The sequence below is a fragment of the Kogia breviceps genome, chromosome 7 (assembly GCF_026419965.1).
Source record: "Kogia breviceps isolate mKogBre1 chromosome 7, mKogBre1 haplotype 1, whole genome shotgun sequence".
Lineage (NCBI taxonomy): Eukaryota > Metazoa > Chordata > Mammalia > Artiodactyla > Physeteridae > Kogia > Kogia breviceps.
In genome coordinates this window covers 25,646,977-25,664,918 of record NC_081316.1, presented here as the reverse complement: position 1 = coordinate 25,664,918, position 17,942 = coordinate 25,646,977, and the positions used below count along the sequence as shown (strand labels likewise).

General features: G+C 35.5%; 1 protein-coding gene across 1 annotated transcript in view; it reads right to left on the bottom strand.

Annotated features, from left to right (window-relative positions):
- CSTF3 (cleavage stimulation factor subunit 3) overlaps nt 1–16,388 on the bottom strand; it is a 70,120-nt gene extending 53,732 nt beyond the window's left edge. Inside the window, exons 1-3 of the mRNA XM_059069873.2 lie at nt 16,172–16,388; nt 2,240–2,341; nt 2,022–2,117 (exon numbers count right to left, since the gene is read on the bottom strand). Of these exons, the coding sequence (XP_058925856.1) occupies nt 2,022–2,117; nt 2,240–2,341; nt 16,172–16,198 (225 nt within the window). The 5' untranslated portion in view covers nt 16,199–16,388. The remainder of the gene's footprint in view (nt 1–2,021; nt 2,118–2,239; nt 2,342–16,171) is intronic.
- Between the last annotated feature and the right edge of the window lie 1,554 nt (nt 16,389–17,942).

Sequence of the window (17,942 nt, the reverse complement as noted above, 5' to 3'; positions counted from 1 at the left end):
AAAGAGGAAAACATAGCTCAGGATATGCATTTTTAAAATTTGCATTCAATTTAACATCTTAATTCCTAAACCAGAAATATAAAATTTATAAAATATACATATATATTCTTTACCATTTTTTTCTCAAAAGGTGTTTTATACATACATTCATATTTGTGTGTGTATGCGTGTGAAACTGCAAACATTACCAACTAAATCAATCAGGCAACTGCTAACAGCTGTGAAATATTACACGAAATGAGCCTGTTATTTAGACAACTTTCAGCCTTCTGGAATAACATCTGGTCTCAGAATTTTTTTTTAGAATGCAGTTTGTATTTTTAGCTAGGAAATGGGAGAAACAGAGTCACTGTGCTTATACTTACAGAATGGGGTATCTAACAGCCAACTTCAGTTTCACTTACGCTATAATAAAATGCATGAATAATACCCGAACATTTGAGAAACTGAAAGAAACTTCTAAAACTCAGAACGTACTACTTCATTATACAAAACTATCATGTACCAATTATGTTAATTTCTGATGAGTCTGCATATAAGCTAATATGTAAAGTTAAACTGGAATGAAGACCAAGTACAGGTGATCCTGGCTTCAGCACACTTCAGACAGGCCTATTCACTCACCTGGTGAATTCCACGCCAGTCTACTCTGATCATTAGATATACTAAAGGAAGGAAATGGTCCCAAAAGATAAGTGATAAAACCTTAAGTATATGGTCTTGGTCCAAAACCACAACCAGACTCCACATAAGGTACAATCTCTCTCACACATACAAACACACATACCACATACACAACCACACAGAAAAAATTTAACACACACACAATGTTCCTGCTATTGTCCAGTAATTCCCCATCTCCCAAAGTAATACAATATAAACTACAGCACAAATACAGTGAGTACACTGTAGCCTCAATTTAAATCTGCTGTTGGTTGGGTCCATTTCTGAGGGACACATCACAGGTGACACTGTGTTGTGTTGAAGTCAGTACTGCTGATGACGAAAGCCCTTTGATAGGTCCAAAACAGACCCACATGTTATCAAATTTCAGCTACTGTGGAATATGTTATGACGAGGCTGCAGTGTACTTGATTATGTTGAGAATTTATATTACAAAATTAATACTCAAATAAGAATACTTAAGTCATAAAAAGAAATGGATATTTTCAGCTTAATGTGGATATCAACTATTCCCATCTTACCCCTTACATCTCATTAATATATCACCTGAAAAATGACTACTTGGTGCCAACTGTTATAGATACATTCACACTTTATTATCATCTGGATTGCTAATTCCGGTCTTCAAAAATGAACATTTCCCTTCTAATCATAACCAAGAATGGGGCATTTACTCTTTAAAATAAACACGCCTGACTTCAAATTTCAAGAGAGTTAGAAAAAAAACAAAGTATCATTGGGTAAATTATGATTACATAGGTTTGAGTTCATATTAGCTTATTCCTGTATAATGTAAACTTTATCCTATAGAAAAACGTTTCTTTAAATTATTGAAGTGCTTACATTTATTGACAAACCATGCATTTTCACAAAATTAAAATCGAAAATAATTTTTCACCTAAAGGTTTCATTTAACCAGACACTCAAAATACCCTATGAAACTAAGTTAACATTTCTGTATTTTCTTATAATACCATTCATATTAGTTTGTAAATAGGAATAAAAAGAAAAATGAGTTCTAAATAAATGACACAGGAGGCAATAAATTGACACATGACAAGTAAATAAAAGGCTAAAGCACTCCAATACCATTGAAACTGTTTTAATGTTGTTGCAACTCCAAAATGCAACAATCATCAGCTTGTAAAGACCCAAATTTCAAAAATTCATTTTAATTACTCCTTCATACCTATTTTACAAAATAAAGGCAAGAGACATTTTAAATCCTCCTTGTCCTAGTTGTGCTATCTATGTTCCTAATTTGTTTTCTATCACTATAGTGTATGTTGCAATTCCCATCAAAAGCTATATAAGAAAAAATAAAATAAAATATTAACCTCTGCTTCAATGTACAGTTTCCAGAATCTGCCAGAACTGGGGAACTGGGCAACAAGGCGTTCATAAGTCTTCCGTGCTTTGTCTATAGGTTGATTCTAAAATTGAAAACCAATAAACAGCATTTACAATGTTAGGATTATAAATGTATTATTTACTGCAGAACCAAGTAGTGTGATTGGACCCATAGAGAAGGAAATGTAATCCTATATCACTAAACCTGTGCCTCTCGAATGAGAATGCTCCAAGCGTCAAGGTCATAGGGATTCTCTTCTAATTTCTTTTCGGCTTTCTTCACTTTCTCTGGGACATACTCAGCTGCCTAGGGAGAAAAAAAACAATGAACTGAAGTTACTGTTTTAAAAATCTCAGGCCTAATTTAATTCAAGCACAACATATCAGCCCCCAGATGCAGTATCACAGTACAAAGCATAAAAATGTCCTCTTATAAAAAAGGTCTGTGTTTCCTATAATCTATATATACTATCTTATCATAAATCTCTTGCATAATAACAAAATCAAGTGAACATATACTTTTAAAAAACATTTTTAAAACTAAAATAAACCCATCTTTTACAGGAAATAATATAGAGCATCAGTTCTCAAACTTTGTAGTCTCGGGACCCCTTTTACACTTGAGTATACCAAAGAGCTTTTGTTCATGTGGGTTATTTCAGCATTTACCATATTAGAAATTAAAACTGAGAAAAATGTTAGATATTTATTCGTGTACAAATAACAAAATTATTTACATGTTAACATAAATAACATTTTAATGAAAAATAACTTTAAAATTCAGCGAGATTATGTTACATATATTTGCAAATCTATATAACGTCAGACTTCAAAATGCAGCTGGATTTTCTTATCTGCTTCTGCACTCTACCTTCTGCAATATCAACTCATGTAAAAATTCCACTGTAGACTCATGAGATTAACAGTGAAAAAGGCAAATAATGTCTTAAATCTATTATGAAACAGTATGAACTCACAGGTCCTCTGAAAGTCTTGGGAACCCACAGGGTCCCTGGACCAACAATGAGAAACACTGCTATACAGAATTCATCCTGAGCCACAAAGGAAAAGCATGAAATGACCCAGAATTTTTATTTTTGATGTGAAAGTTTTAAAAGCATGATTTACAAGTGTATGTACAGCATAATGAAAACTATAAAAGAAGTCCATAATAAAACAGATTGAAAAGATTGTACTAAAATATTTAGTAGTCATGTCTGGGTGATAGGTGGTAGAAGTACAGGTGACTCCCCCTCCCCGTTCTTTTAATATTTTCTAAACTCTTTAATAAGGTAGTTTTATTTTTCTTACAGAAATATAATCTTAAAAAATTAATACCTAAAAGAGTAGCTTGGACCTGAGGCATAAATACAAGTATTACTTCTCAAATTGTTGTTCAGAATACTACTGTGTACCACAAAAAGTGATACTCAAAAAATTCAGATAAATGTTAATTTGTACTAAGTTTGGTTTTACTTTTTTTGTAGGACTTCTTGAAATCCACAGTATGGCAATAAGTATCAGTAACATTCAAGAGGGGATATAGAGAGGGAAGAAGCATTGCCCCTAATGCCTTTCTTTTTCCTTTTTTCCCCCCTTAGTGGCAATTAATATTTCACCACGCAATTCTGTCAAAATAGCAGTTGGGAAAAAAATTTTCAAGTCATGTGTCTAGGGGAAAAAAATTACCTAGAAGTATACTTTTCTTTGGAATAAATCAGTTTCCACCACTGATAAGTATACATTTATTTAGAAAGAAAACCATGTTTTAAAAGACATATAATTTTGTATCAAAATCAGGATATTCAACTAATACACAAGAGCTTTGTTAAGTAGCTTGCTTAAACTACTTTGGTTTAGAAACTAAAACTGGAAAAGTTTAATAAAGGAGGACCACTGGGCCCACCCACATATTAGAACATAAAACCACAAATAAAGAGTACTGCAATGGTGATAAATCACCAGATCAGGATGGTTCAAAAAGAGGATATATGGAAAATCAGCAAATAATAAAGGTGGCATTTCAAATCGCAATGTTGGGTTATTCAGTGCATGGTGCTAGAATAACTGTATCTACCAAAATAAAGTTGAATTCCTATTTTACCCTTTCTACCAAATTAATTTCAGATAGATCAAAGATTTAAACATTAAAAACAAAAACACAAGAAAGAACCATTGGAAAATATACTGAAATGTTATCTTTGCCCAGGAAGGCTCTTTAAAAGCCTCTGAAAAGAGTAAACTTAATTCATAAAGTTTATTTACATCTGTGCATGGGAAAAGTATCACAATGACAGTGAAAAGACGAACTTAAAAAATATCCCCAACACATATGGCAAAGTATTACATTTATTAATATAAAGTCCAGTCACTAAAAGATCAAAAACTCAAAAAGAAAATGGGCAAAGTATTCGAACAGTTCATAGGAAACGAACAATGAACTTTAAACATTCGAAAGCAATACAAATGTAAGCCACAAGATAGAGATCAAGGGTGTTTTTGGTTTTTTTAAAAGATTTTTTTTGATGTGGACCATTTTCTTTTTAACATCTTTACTGGAGTATAATTGCTTTACAATGTTGTGTTAGTTTCTGCTGTATAATCAGCTATATGTATACATATATCCCCATATCCCCTCCCTCTTGCGTCTCCCTCCACCCTCCCTATCCCATCCCTCTAGGTGGTCACAAAAGCTGAGCTGATCTCTCCGTGCGATGCAGCTGCTTCCCACTAGCTATCTATTTTACATTTGGTAGTACATATATGTCAATGCTACTCACACTTCATATGTGGACCATTTTTAAAGTCTTTATTGAATTTGTTACAATATTGCTTGTTTTATGTTTTGGCTTTTTGGCCACGCGTGTGGGACCTTAGCACCCCGACCAGGGATCGAACCTGCACCCCCTGCATTGGAAGGCTAAGTTTTAAGCACCCACAATGGTGTTTTATAATTAACACTGCACTGGCAAGGATATGTATCAATAGAAACAGACATTCTCGAATTGTTGGCAGGAATAAGCGGTAATATTGACCAAAATTTAACATGAATATGACCCTGAATTCCAGTTCTGACAACTTACCCTACTCTACACATACACAAAGATGTACACAGGAGAGTAATCAGCTATGTGGCTGTTTGTTGTTGTGTAAGACTAGGAATAATCATAATCACCTGTAAAAGAACTGGTTAAATTATGGAATCTGTAGTCACTAAAAGGAACAAAGCAATGCAGCTCTATAAACAGCAACATGGAACAATCTCCATAATAGCCGGTTAAAACAATTGGAGTAGATGGAGAGACACACACCCCACATACAAGCGTACTTCACACACTGTATACTCTTCTGCTGTTTGAGTTTTTACTGTTCACCTGAGAAATATTTGTTCAGTGCCTAGTGTGTGCCAGACATTGTTGAATGGGCACTTGGGATACAACAAAATAAAGATTTCTTTCAAACGGTTTACTTCTTGACAAACTTTAAAAATACTTTAAAATAAACTAGGATTCGTAAGATATCAACTATAAAATGTTAACGGTAAAATAAGAAGTAAATGTGATACAGGAACTTTAAATCAGGAATTAAAAACCAGCTAAATTAATTAATGCTAACAATTAGTGTTTCAAAGCAGTCTGATGGTAGGCCAAATCACTCAAATCCACTTGCTGAAAATTAACCTACCAAAATTAGATAATGTATGACATAATCTGCAAAAGAACAGATAAACTCAGAAGACAGCATCTAATATCTGACCAGCATAATTGCAGCAAGTATAAATGTCTCCTTACAAAATAAAACAAGCCATTCACTTAGTGATTCTCAACCCTGGCAGCACATCAGAATCACCTGGGGTAAAGGGAATTTAAAAAGATGCTCAAGCCTTGCTCTAGATCAATTAAAACAGAATCTCTAGGAAGGGGCCTGGACCTATTTTTATTTTTTAAAATTATTTATTTTTTTCCCCTCACTATTTAAAAAAAAAACTCTCCAGGAGGTTCTAATGTGCAGCCTCAGTTGAAAATTATGGCTCTCTAGGGATTCCAAACTTTTCCGTGTGTGCTGCTGAAACTTCCTGCAATCTAGCAAAGTCTATAGGCCTTTCTAGGGATAATGTTCTTAAATACACAAAATAAACTATGCAGGATTTCAAAGGAAACCAATTATACTGAAATGTAATTATCAAAATATTTTTAAACAAAGTTTATATTGTAATAAATACTTAACACATGAAATAACAAAGTCTAGTGGCGAGTCTAGTGATGAGTGCCAACAGTACTTTGAATACGTCTGTCCCAGTCACACAGCTATTGCTAACGCTACTAGTGTGGTTTCTTGCCTACATTTGTAATAGCAGGAAAGGCTCAATTTCAGTTAGAGATTAGTGAAAAGTTTTATTTTGCCCATTCAAGTTCAGGGAACCCCGAGAATTCTATCCAGACACCTGGGGGAAGAGGTTACCAGGGACCTAAGAACCCCACGGAAAGGATGTTGGTTCAGATATAAAACAAACATCTATTGAGCATCTACTATGCTAGGCATTGTCACTCCTCGTTAAGCAACTGATAACCCCATTTCATAATAAAAAAAAATATATAACTAAATTTTACATGAATCTGCCCAAAGTCCAGTTAGAATCCAGCAGAACTATGGCTCAGCTCTTCGCAGAATCTCTTATAGCCCTAGATGCTTTCCTCTGGACAAGGATGTAGTTAAATGTTCATAAAACAGTCTATTTAGATAATTCTCAATCAACTCAATTAATTAACAACAGAAGGTAACCAAAATGGCCAAGAGTATCCTCTGGTAGTTAAAGGCCACATTTAATTCTCACAATAAAAAGTCGTTCATCACCACAGTTATGAACTAATTGGGTAACCAAGAGCGTAACATTTTTGTTTTGTGGCCTGGTTACCACACTGCTGTAAAGCAAATGAAAACTGAACAGTTTTCTAGTATCCACAAGGAGACTGAGCCTCCATAAGGAATGGACTTGTAATATTATTTCCTGAATCTGTTGCCAGATCAGAGAAATAGGTCACTTTAAGAAAACTTGTGCCAAGTTTCCAGTGCCCATTTGTAATGGAATGAGGTCAGAACTCTCCTTAGTTATAGCAAAAGAAGAGCCGTATCATGCTTACATGTCCCAAAACCATTACTATAAAGAGACTCTATCAAAATCCAGCTTTTGTCTTTGGAATATCTGTAATCCCATTATCATTCTTCAGGGGGATGATAATGGGGAGTAGGATGGGCCCCAAATCAAATGAGCAAAACAAAAGCTGGACTAGTTCAGTTCCCAAGGCATGCACATTTAATGATACTAGTAGGATAGTGGGAACTTCTTTGATTTGCACAATTTTAAAAACCAGAATAATAACACAACCATAAGGAGTATACACATACACACCAACATATACTATTTCAAATGGGTACAAAAATCAGAAAAAATTGTGAAGTAGACGACGGACTTTTTTTTGGTTTAAGGCGAAAATGTTGCTGAGGAACTACCTCCAGTATCTGTTCTATGAACTGTTTTTCTAGTCGTAGTGTACTGCTAAAATATCAACTTTTCTAGGTGAAGAATAACCCGTGTACAACTGGCTTAAAGTATGGAGATAGGATATATTATACATGTTTGACCTTTTTTATTTTTAATAATGGCTTTATTGAGACATAACCACATTCCATACAATTCACCCATTTAAAGTATAAAATTCAATGGCTTAAATTTATTATATTCACCATAATAAATTTTAAAACATTTTTATCACTCTAAATAAAAACCAGTACCCATTAACAGGCAATCCCATTTCCCAGTCCCCCTAGCCCTAGGCAACCACCAATCTACTTTGTGTCTATAGATGTGCAGGTATTTCATGTAAATGATATACAATGTGTTTTGTTTCTGACTTTCACTTTGCATGTTTGCAAGGTTCATGTTTTATCATTTATCAGTACTTTCCTTTCTACTGCTAAGTATTCCATTGCATGGATATCCCACATTTTATTTATTAATCAGTTGACGGACATTTGGATTATTTCCAGTTTTTGAGTGGAATTCGTTTTGTGTTTTCTTTTTACTTAGGTATATACCTAGAAGTGAAATTGCTAGGTCAAAAAGCAAACCTCTGCGTAACATTTTGAAAAACTGCCAGACTGTTTTCCAAAGCGATTGAACCATTTTACAGTCCCACCAGTGTGAGGGCTCCAATTTCTCTACACTCCCACCAACACTTGTTATTATCCATCTTTTTGATGATTATAACCATCTGAGCAGGTAAAGTGGTAACTCATTGTGGTTTTGATCTTTATTTCCCTGGTGGTTAATGAAGTTCAGCACTTTTCATGTGCTTATTGGCTTTTGTATATATTTAGAGAAGGGTCTTTTCAGATTGCTTGCCCATTTTTAATTCTTTTGTTATTGCATTGCAAGAGTCCTTTACATATTATAGATACTAGTCCTTTATTGGATATACGATATACAAAAATTTTCTCCCATTCAGCTGGTTGTCGTTTTACTTTCTATATTTAACCTTTTGTTTTGTGAAGCTAACTCAGAAATAGAACTTATGACATTGTCTCACAGGCTCCCTGCACTATTTCAACAGTTCTCAAACTTCTTTTTTAAAATTTATTTATTTTTATTTTTGGCTGCGTTGGGTCTTTGTTGCTGTGCACAGTCTTTCTCTAGTTGTGGCATGCAGGCTTCTCATTGCGGTGGCTTCTCTTGTTGTGGAGCACAGGCTCAAGGCGTGCGGGCTTCAGTAGTTACAGCACGTGGGCTCAGTAGTTGTGGCTCGTGGGCTCTAGAGTGCAGGCTCAGTAATTGTGGCACACGGGCTTAGTTGCTCCGCGGCATGTGGGATCTTCCCAGACCAGGGCTCGAACCCGTGTCCCCTGCATTGGCAGGCGGATTCTTAACCACTGTGCCAACCAGGGAAGCCCCAGTTCTCAAACTTCTTATAAAAAATCGCCTAGCACTCTTAAAAATGAGGAACCAGAGATGTTTTTTTAATGTGGGGGTTAAATCAACATTATCATACTAAAAATTAAAACTGTAAAAATTTCAATGTGTTACTTAATTTAAAATAAACTTCTGATTTTATTTTAAAATATTTTCCAAAATTAAAAAAAACTAGTGAAAAATGGCACTGTTTTACATTTTTCTGATCTCTTTAATGTCTGGCTGAATAGAAGACATCTGCTTCTGCCTTCAACCTATTGCAATATATTGTTTTTGATGAAGTATAAGACCACAAAACTACAATTATGTAGTTGGAAAAGGGAGCAACATTTTTAATAGCCTTTTCATATAACTGTGGATATGTAATGTAGCCTCTGGGAAACCGAGTTAAGCTGCAAACCACTTTCTTTCTATACGATAGCTTAATTTATATTAGGTGGTTGTTAATGGCGTGGGGCATGGAGAAGTCACAGACACTATTATATTAATGATTAAATAATTTATAATCTAATTTAATTTCTTCTTTCCATTTCCACAAGGGAAGTAAAGTCTGGACAGGAAAAAAAATGTACTTCTCTTTCTCCAAACAGCTATTTTTGTGGTAAATGGGGGAGGGTGTTATGCTGGAGGTCATATGGAAATTAAGTTAAACTAGAGGTCAGTGAAAATTTAAACCAAGTGATAAACATCAAAAGTATGCAGGAGGAATGTAGTAAGTTAAAGGATGTAAACTTATATTAGCTTTTTGACCAAGATTTTTGCAACAGAACAAGCAGAGAAGAGTCTCAAAACTAGTTTTGTAATGAGTACTTTCCACTATTAAGGATAATGAGTGACTAAATATAGTAGGGAGAGAAAAATCAGTAAAAATACTATCAAAGGCCTAACCATCCTCAAATAATCTGCAATGTTTTCCTTCACTTATTTTATCAATGTATTCAAAACCAACTTTGAAGGTCCAAGTATCTTCAATCCCTAACCTAAGTGATTTACAAACTTTCATTTACATAAAAATCACATGTGATACTCATTTCCAATGAAGATTCTCAGCCTGACCTACAGAATCTGTTACATTGATAGTATGTCTGAAATTGAGGTATAGGTACCTATACTTTTATAAAGTACCTAAGTGAATATTATGCAATGGACCATGGACTCCATTCTGAGAAAACATCACCTAATCCATCTGTTCTGCAAATATATTTTTTTCCAAATGTTGTGTTTCTTCAAAAATAAAGTGGAATCAGACCTAAGTCATTCCTTTTGTTGTTAAAACATTAAGAAAACTGCAAATACATACATTTCAACTCTTAGGTCTGTCTTGGTAATCTTTTTTCAAAGTTAAAAGTAGACTAGGGGGCTTTCCTGGTGGCACAGTGGTTGAGAGTCCGCCTGCCGATGCAAGGGGCGCGGGTTCGTGCCCGGTCCGGGAAGATCCCACAGGCCGAAGAGCGGTTAGGCCCGTGAGCCATGGCCGCTGAGCCTGCGCGTCCGGAGCCTGTGCTCCGCAATGGGAGAGGCCACAACAGTGAGAGGCCCGCGTACCGCAAAAAAAAAAAAAAAAAAAAAAAAAGTAGACTAGGGTAGCACTCTGCAAGACTATCTGCAAGTAATAACTGAGTCGATTCATATGCCTAGAGAATTAAGCATTTTATGTGACAGATGACATTAATATTGGACGCCAGCTTAGTCCTCTGTTCCTTTACCAGTGCAACAAAACTCTACTAGATGTTTTTTGTGAATGAATCTGAATATGTATCCTGTATATAATCCATTCAAACCTTCCAAAGACTAAAATCTACTAAACATGCAAACAATTCAAAAACTTAACAAAGAAAAAATAGGCTAATGGTTACTGGTCCAAATAATTATACTTATCATATTTGCTTATTAAATTTGTTTATTCATCCCCCAGGAAACAAACAGCTACAAACTATAAATAAAAATCTTAATATTTTAGAATTTGAAAAATGCAGCTTTAGACCAGGAGTAGCCAAAATATTAATTCACTTGATAAACTAAGTGAAACGTTAGAAAACAACTATTAGGACACAGCTTTACCCTTCTGGTTTTATTCAATATTTACTGCTGATTATAACCTATCCATTAATCTAAAAATAGTTTAAACATTTGTTTAACTAAAGTCTCTTTTTAAAATCAATTCTCATACCACTACCAACTGTTGAGTAAAAACAAAGACTCAAATTCACAACTAGGTCTTGTTGAAAGAGGAATGAAGATTTAGAGACAATGGCAGAAAAGCTTAAAACTATGAACTGTTTTTTGCAATCATCCACTGAATAGGTACAAACATCTGAATAGATACAAACATCTGAATAGATTTTGCCATTCTGGAAGGTCTATCTAGGATGTAAATTTCTGTATTCCTAATGCTGAGGGAATGCAATCTCTTCCAACACAATCTGTTGTACTTCTCCGGAAAACCAATATTTCTGTAAACACAGATCAATCTCTCAGGAATAATTACTGCCAAACAGAGTATTCTATGTAGTGAGTTTCCTCAAGAAATATTAACAATAAGATCAAATCAAAGTTGCCTGCCCCAAACTATTATACTAACTATCTTCAAATAGGAGGGGTAAAGTAGGAAAGGCTATTACGGAAAGATTTTGTTAACAACAGAGAAGAATAATAGGATCCAAAGAACACACTGTTGTTATAACATATATTCTTTATAACATATATTCTTGGCCTTTCCCTCCCTCTTCTAACCTCCACACACATCCACTTGGGTTTAAAATTGGCACTATTTCCCTTTAACCCCTACTAGATATTAATGGTTACTCAACAAAATAAATCAGGTTTCAACATTGAGCGTTTCACCTTTCTTTCCTCATTAGTAAGTATATAACAGAACACATATTTTTCATATTTTCTATATCTTCCTAAACTTATTTTTCACCCAAAGCAAAACAATTATTTATGGCCCTAAATTCCCCTCTTTGTTAAGAACTATTGGCAATTAATTTGTGCTCCTTCAAGTCATGCAATTTTCCCGAAGTAAGGATCATTCTTTTTATACTTTAGGCCTTCCTAATTCTAGGATAGGCTATGAATTGTTTGAAAACTGAAATCTTATTCCTAAAACACAAAAGTGTAGAAACAGAATTTTAGGGACTTAAAGGTTCATGGGAATTGACTTGGCCAAATACATGTAACAAAACTTTAGAAACCATTCACTCTTATGCCCCAAAATATTTTACTTTGTATTAATTATTATTATTATTATTTTTTTCGGTATGCGGGCCTCACACTGTTGTGGCCTCTCCCATTGCGGAGCGCAGGCTCCGGAAGCACAGGCTCAGCGGCCATGGCTCACGGGCCCAGCCGCTCCGCGGCATGTGGGATCCTCCCAGACCGGGGCACGAACCCGTGTCCCCTGCATTGGCAGGCGGACTCTCAACCACTGCGCCACCAGGGAAGCCCTGTATTAATTATTAACAATAATTATAAGCACCTGTATTCCCAAAAGATACAATTCTTTATTTTGTAACATATAGCATATAACCTGAATGCAAAAATTTATCCACTTATTTAGTGAACACCTTTAATTATCAAAAGTGTTTCTAGGTTTTTAAGGTGCAATGGTGAATAACTAAGGCAGCCTTTCAACTCAAAACCCAGTGGAGGAACGCTAACCAATAGCCTATTAAATGCTGTAGAGGTGATGCACAAGGTAAAATGGGGTGAAGAATGAGATCAGAAGTTGAATCAAACAGTAAAAAAAAATGTACACGATAAAAATATAGCCATAATTAGGGGGAAAACCTAACAAAACCTATATGCAGGTGGTTTTGTCACAATTAAACTGACAAAAACAGTAAACACAAAGCTCCAGAAGAATACCCACCAAAACTGCAAGGTAATTTAAATAGCCCTCTAAATGTAAAATAGAATTTCCTTACAAGAGTTAAAAAAAAAAAAAAAATCACAATAAACCTTAGCTGCTTGCCTACAATCATTTCCCTCTTTCATACAGCACAAATCTAGAGAGATTCAGTACGAAGAAAGGACCATCTATATTTTTGAATAACAAATTTAAGATATTATCAGGTTTACTAAACAAAACTTTTTTTTGAGTTTCAAAGCTAAACAGCTAAAAGAAATCTGTAATTCCTATCTCCAGGATTCTTTGTCTATCCCACCCGTACCATCGTTCCAAAGCAAATCCATGATTCAGAGTGGTTTTGATGTTTTTCTTATTATTCTTCAGTTTTGTTTAGTCATTTTTTCCTTGTCCATCATCTTATTTTTCCTCTAAATTTTCATTAACTGTTGTCTTACACATCAAGTGAGCTAGTTGATTCCTATTTTTGATCATGTCACTCTTTAAGGTATCATTTAATTACCATTTCAGTTAAAGTTGAATAATACGGTATCTGCGATTTGCTTCAAAGTAATAGAGGTGGGGAGAGTAAGTCAAAGTATGGAGAAAACATGTTTCGCTGTGAAGCTCTATGATAGAAACATCATACATTATACTATTCTTTTTTTCTTGAATGTTTGAAATGTATCTTTAAAGAGTTTAAAAGACTATATGAAGATAACTCTCTGTTGATCATCAGATGTCAAAAAATGTCTTACAGACTGATGGAAAAAATATATAGCATATAGGAGGCACCATAAAGGCTAGGACAAGTTAAGCATTTAAAAAACAAAAAAAGAAAAGAAAAAGAAAAGGCTATAGCTGATTTTAACATAGTAAATACAGAGAAACCCCATGAATCCACAGCTATCCTCAATCTTTTAAAAGGAGGGGAAAAGAAAAAAGGAATTTCATCTTTGAGGAAAAAATATGAGCCAGTAAGTAGAGACAGAATAGGATTTTTTAAAAAACCACCATTTGCCACCTTCAAGGAAACAACTGATTTATTAAAGGATTATCAATTGATGATAAATAACTAGATAAAAGGTTATTGAGGAACACAGTTATCAACCCAGATTACTAACTGCCAAGGGGAAAATAATCCTTTACAATGAAGAGATCCAGCAGTGATGACCCTAACCCTGACCAACTGAGCAAACTTAACCATTACTAAGACTGGAACAACCTAGCATGAAGTGCCTTTTGATGTGATGTTATAAAGTATTCTACACAAAAATATTTAACCTGAAAATTATCAAAGCTCTGAGTTTAGACATAACCATAATTTTCAGGAAATACAGAAGATGAGGGGACAAGTTAAATGATACCACACACACACAAATCAAATAAGCCCAGACATAAAATGAGAAGTTCTGCAAGAGAACTGTTCTGGATTCTTCAAATAGACAATATATATCCTAGGGGAGAAAAAACAGGGACGATTCAAGAGACATAACCAAATGATGCAAATAACCTAGATTAGATTCTGATTTTTTTTTGAATTTTATTTATTTTTTTACACAGCAGGTTCTTATTAGTTATCCATTTAATACATATTAGTGTAGATTCTGATTTTTAAAATAATAAAACTATGAATCACATTCTTAGGACTTATTTTTAGAAATGATACGGTATTGCTATTTATTTTCTTAGGTGGGAAATGGTATAATGGTTATATAACAGCATTAATGCCTTATACTGACTGTATAAGAGAATGCTGAAATAAGGGGGGCTGAATATGTCACTTTCAAATAAATATATACACGGAGATAAAGCAAATATGGCAAAACACTAAACAACTGTCGATTCTAGATGAAGAACTGTACTGCAGCTGTTCACTGCACTTTTCCTTATGTCCTAAACTTTACACATAAAAATCACGGGTGAAATTTTTTTCTTTAAATTTTTACCACCTTCTCTCCCACTTAAAACACCACAGTTCTGAAATGGAAGGTCATGGCAACATTTCAGTATGTTTACAATTTTAGATAAATTTAAAAATTAACAATGAATTCGGGAAGCTTTCAATGAAAACCTCAGTACATTACTCCTCCTCTACTTTCAGGTGACAAAACATGAGCCCAGAAAAAGGGTCGGTATACAAAAACAGACTTGACATAACGATTTTAAGACTTGGCATTCTTGGGCATTCTAACAGCACGTAAAATGTAAATACTGTAAAAATTTCAGGACTGAAATCAGTCGACGAGCAAACACAAAATTGAGTTTAGCCAAACTTTCCCGACATAATAAAATTTACAGTCACCCTATTCAATAGGAACACTCCAATTCTGCCTCATCTCTGTCAACCTCCAAGAACAGCCCCCACGTTAAAAGCTGGGGACTTCAAAAACGAAAACCTAAGTGTATTTCGTTGCTATGGCAATGGGTAATTTCAGGAAATTGAGACTGCAGTCTAGCTAGCCTCCATCTTAAAAACTATTTACCTAAACATACCGGACTTGAATCGAAAAATAAATTGACAGCTTTCATAAAACACCATTTTCCTCTTTCAAACTCAAAGGTAAATACTATCCTACAAAATTCTGAATAAAGAGCAAAAGAAACAAATCATTTAACTAAAAATCTGAATTTTAAAATACTTAAATGTCACATATCCAGTACTAAAAAACAGATGCTTTTACTTACAGTGGCCCAAACAGACTTCTCATTTCCGATTTATCAAATTCTACAATTATTTGTTTCGTTGGAAAAATGAAATGTTGATAGAAAAAAAGGGAAGAAGCAGGAGAAAGCCACAAAATTCCCAAATCTTTGCATAACGATTTACTCCTAAACTGCTTCCTTCTTCATTCGCTCATGCAAGAGTCTATTTCTCCAGATTAGTTTCATCTTAAATTACTTCTCAAACCTTTTTCTGGGTACAGTATATGTCGGAAAGGCGGTGGAGGGAACACTGTCAAGTTTTTCGAAAACAGCGGGTACACGTTAAAATAATCAATTCCTAACCCCTTAACACCAAGATAGTATTAAAGGAAAGACTCTCACCAGATAAGTCCCATGAATCTAAATAGGACGAAGTAGCTTCCCGGCTATTGTCTAAATCAAATATTTGTTCATCTTAACGCCTAAGACAGAGAAGCCAAAAAAGTTTTAAATCTCAGTCAGATATTGCTCCCCATTCCCACCGTACTTCTGTACCCTGTCTTTCGGGTTCATTAGACCCTTGATTCCTCCTCAAGCGAACATGGCTGTTGAACTCGGACAAACAGAGACGGGGAGAGAAGAGGTCGCCACGAGGCCCCACCACTCTCCTTCCTCACCTGCTCCGTGGCTCCGTCTCCTGACATGGCCTCAGACGACTAGAACGTGCGAACTGGCCCGCGATGCCAAGCTAGAAAAGAAAAATTAAACTAAAAACCACCCCCAAATAACTAAAATTGCCCCCTGCCCTGCGGAGCCAGACCGCCAACAAGAGCCGCCACCGCCCACTCAGATATGAATTAAAATGGCTGCGCCCGGGCCGGCCAAGGAGGGGGTGTGGCTTCTGCATTAACTTCCGGGACAGCGGGCGGAGTTAAGAGCGCAAAATCATCGATTACTCAACCGCGCAGAAGCAGAAAGATCCCAGGGGCGGGCCCAATGCAAGTGCGGGACGTCACGGCCTTGCAGTAGAGAGGCTGTTGATGACCGAGCTGCAACCGTCTGGGAGGCGGGAAACTTTTCCACGGAGGCTCGCGCGCCTTTTGGAATTTAATTATCAAACTGTGGAGCGCGCCTCTTCACTGTTGAAGCCTGCAGATCGGTTCATTTCAGGCAAGCTGGCCATCTTATGGAGCAATGCTGAGTGTTAAATGCTTCCTATATTTTGGAGATAAGGAATCTATGAAGTTTTCTATCGTCTCAGCTAATGCTCTTCACGCTTTTGCGGTATTAAAGGGACAGATCAAGCCCATGTTAATTTATACCGTCACGTTTACTCATGTGTCTAAGGTTTGAAGTGAGTAAGGCCCATGGTTCTTGATAATAGCGCTTCGGCTCTGGAGCCAGCCTGCATTCATTTGAATCTTGGCTTCATCTCTCGCTGGATGGGTAACCGTGGGCAATTAAACATCTCTGTGCCTCAGTTTCCTTGCCTATAATTACGAGTAATAATAATACTGCTTTTTTTTTTTTTTTTAAACCGCTTTATGAGGCTTGCAGGATCTGAGTTCCTTCATCAGGGATGGAACCTGCGCCCTCAGCAGTGTAAGTGTGGAGTCCTAACCACGGGACCGCCGTGGTTCAGAACTGTGGTGTTTTAAGTGGGAGAGAAGGTGGTAAAAATTTAAAGAAAAAAATTTCACCCGTGATTTTTATGTGTAAAGTTTAGGACATAAGGAAAAGTGCAGTGAACAGCTGCAGTACAGTTCTTCATCTAGAATCGACAGTTGTTTAGTGTTTTGCCATATTTGCTTTATCTCCGTGTATATATTTATTTGAAAGTGACATATTCAGCCCCCCTTATTTCAGCATTCTCTTATACAGTCAGTATAAGGCATTAATGCTGTTATATAACCATTATACCATTTCCCACCTAAGAAAATAAATAGCAATACCATATCATTTCTAAAAATAAGTCCTAAGAATGTGATTCATAGTTTTATTATTTTAAAAATCAGAATCTACACTAATATGTATTAAATGGATAACTAATAAGAACCTGCTGTGTAAAAAAATAAATAAAATTCAAAAAAAAATCAGAATCTAATCTAGGTTATTTGCATCATTTGGTTATGTCTCTTGAATCGTCCCTCTGGGAATTCCCAGTACCTGCAATTTAAATAAGTTATACACGAAAAAGTGCTTGGAACTGTACTTGGCATAGTCCAAGATTAAGTGAGAGCAGGTCTTCTCAAACTCTTTTATGTTCAAGGATCATCATAAGACTTACAACACCCTCTCGTGGCCTATGGTACACTGGCCTATGGTCAGCCTTTCCCATACACTCCTTATTCTTTTCAGTCTCCCATGCCTCTGCTCATATTTCCACCTCTGCCCTTTACACAGCCTGAATTCTTTTTTTTTTAACATATTTATTGGAGTGTAATTGCT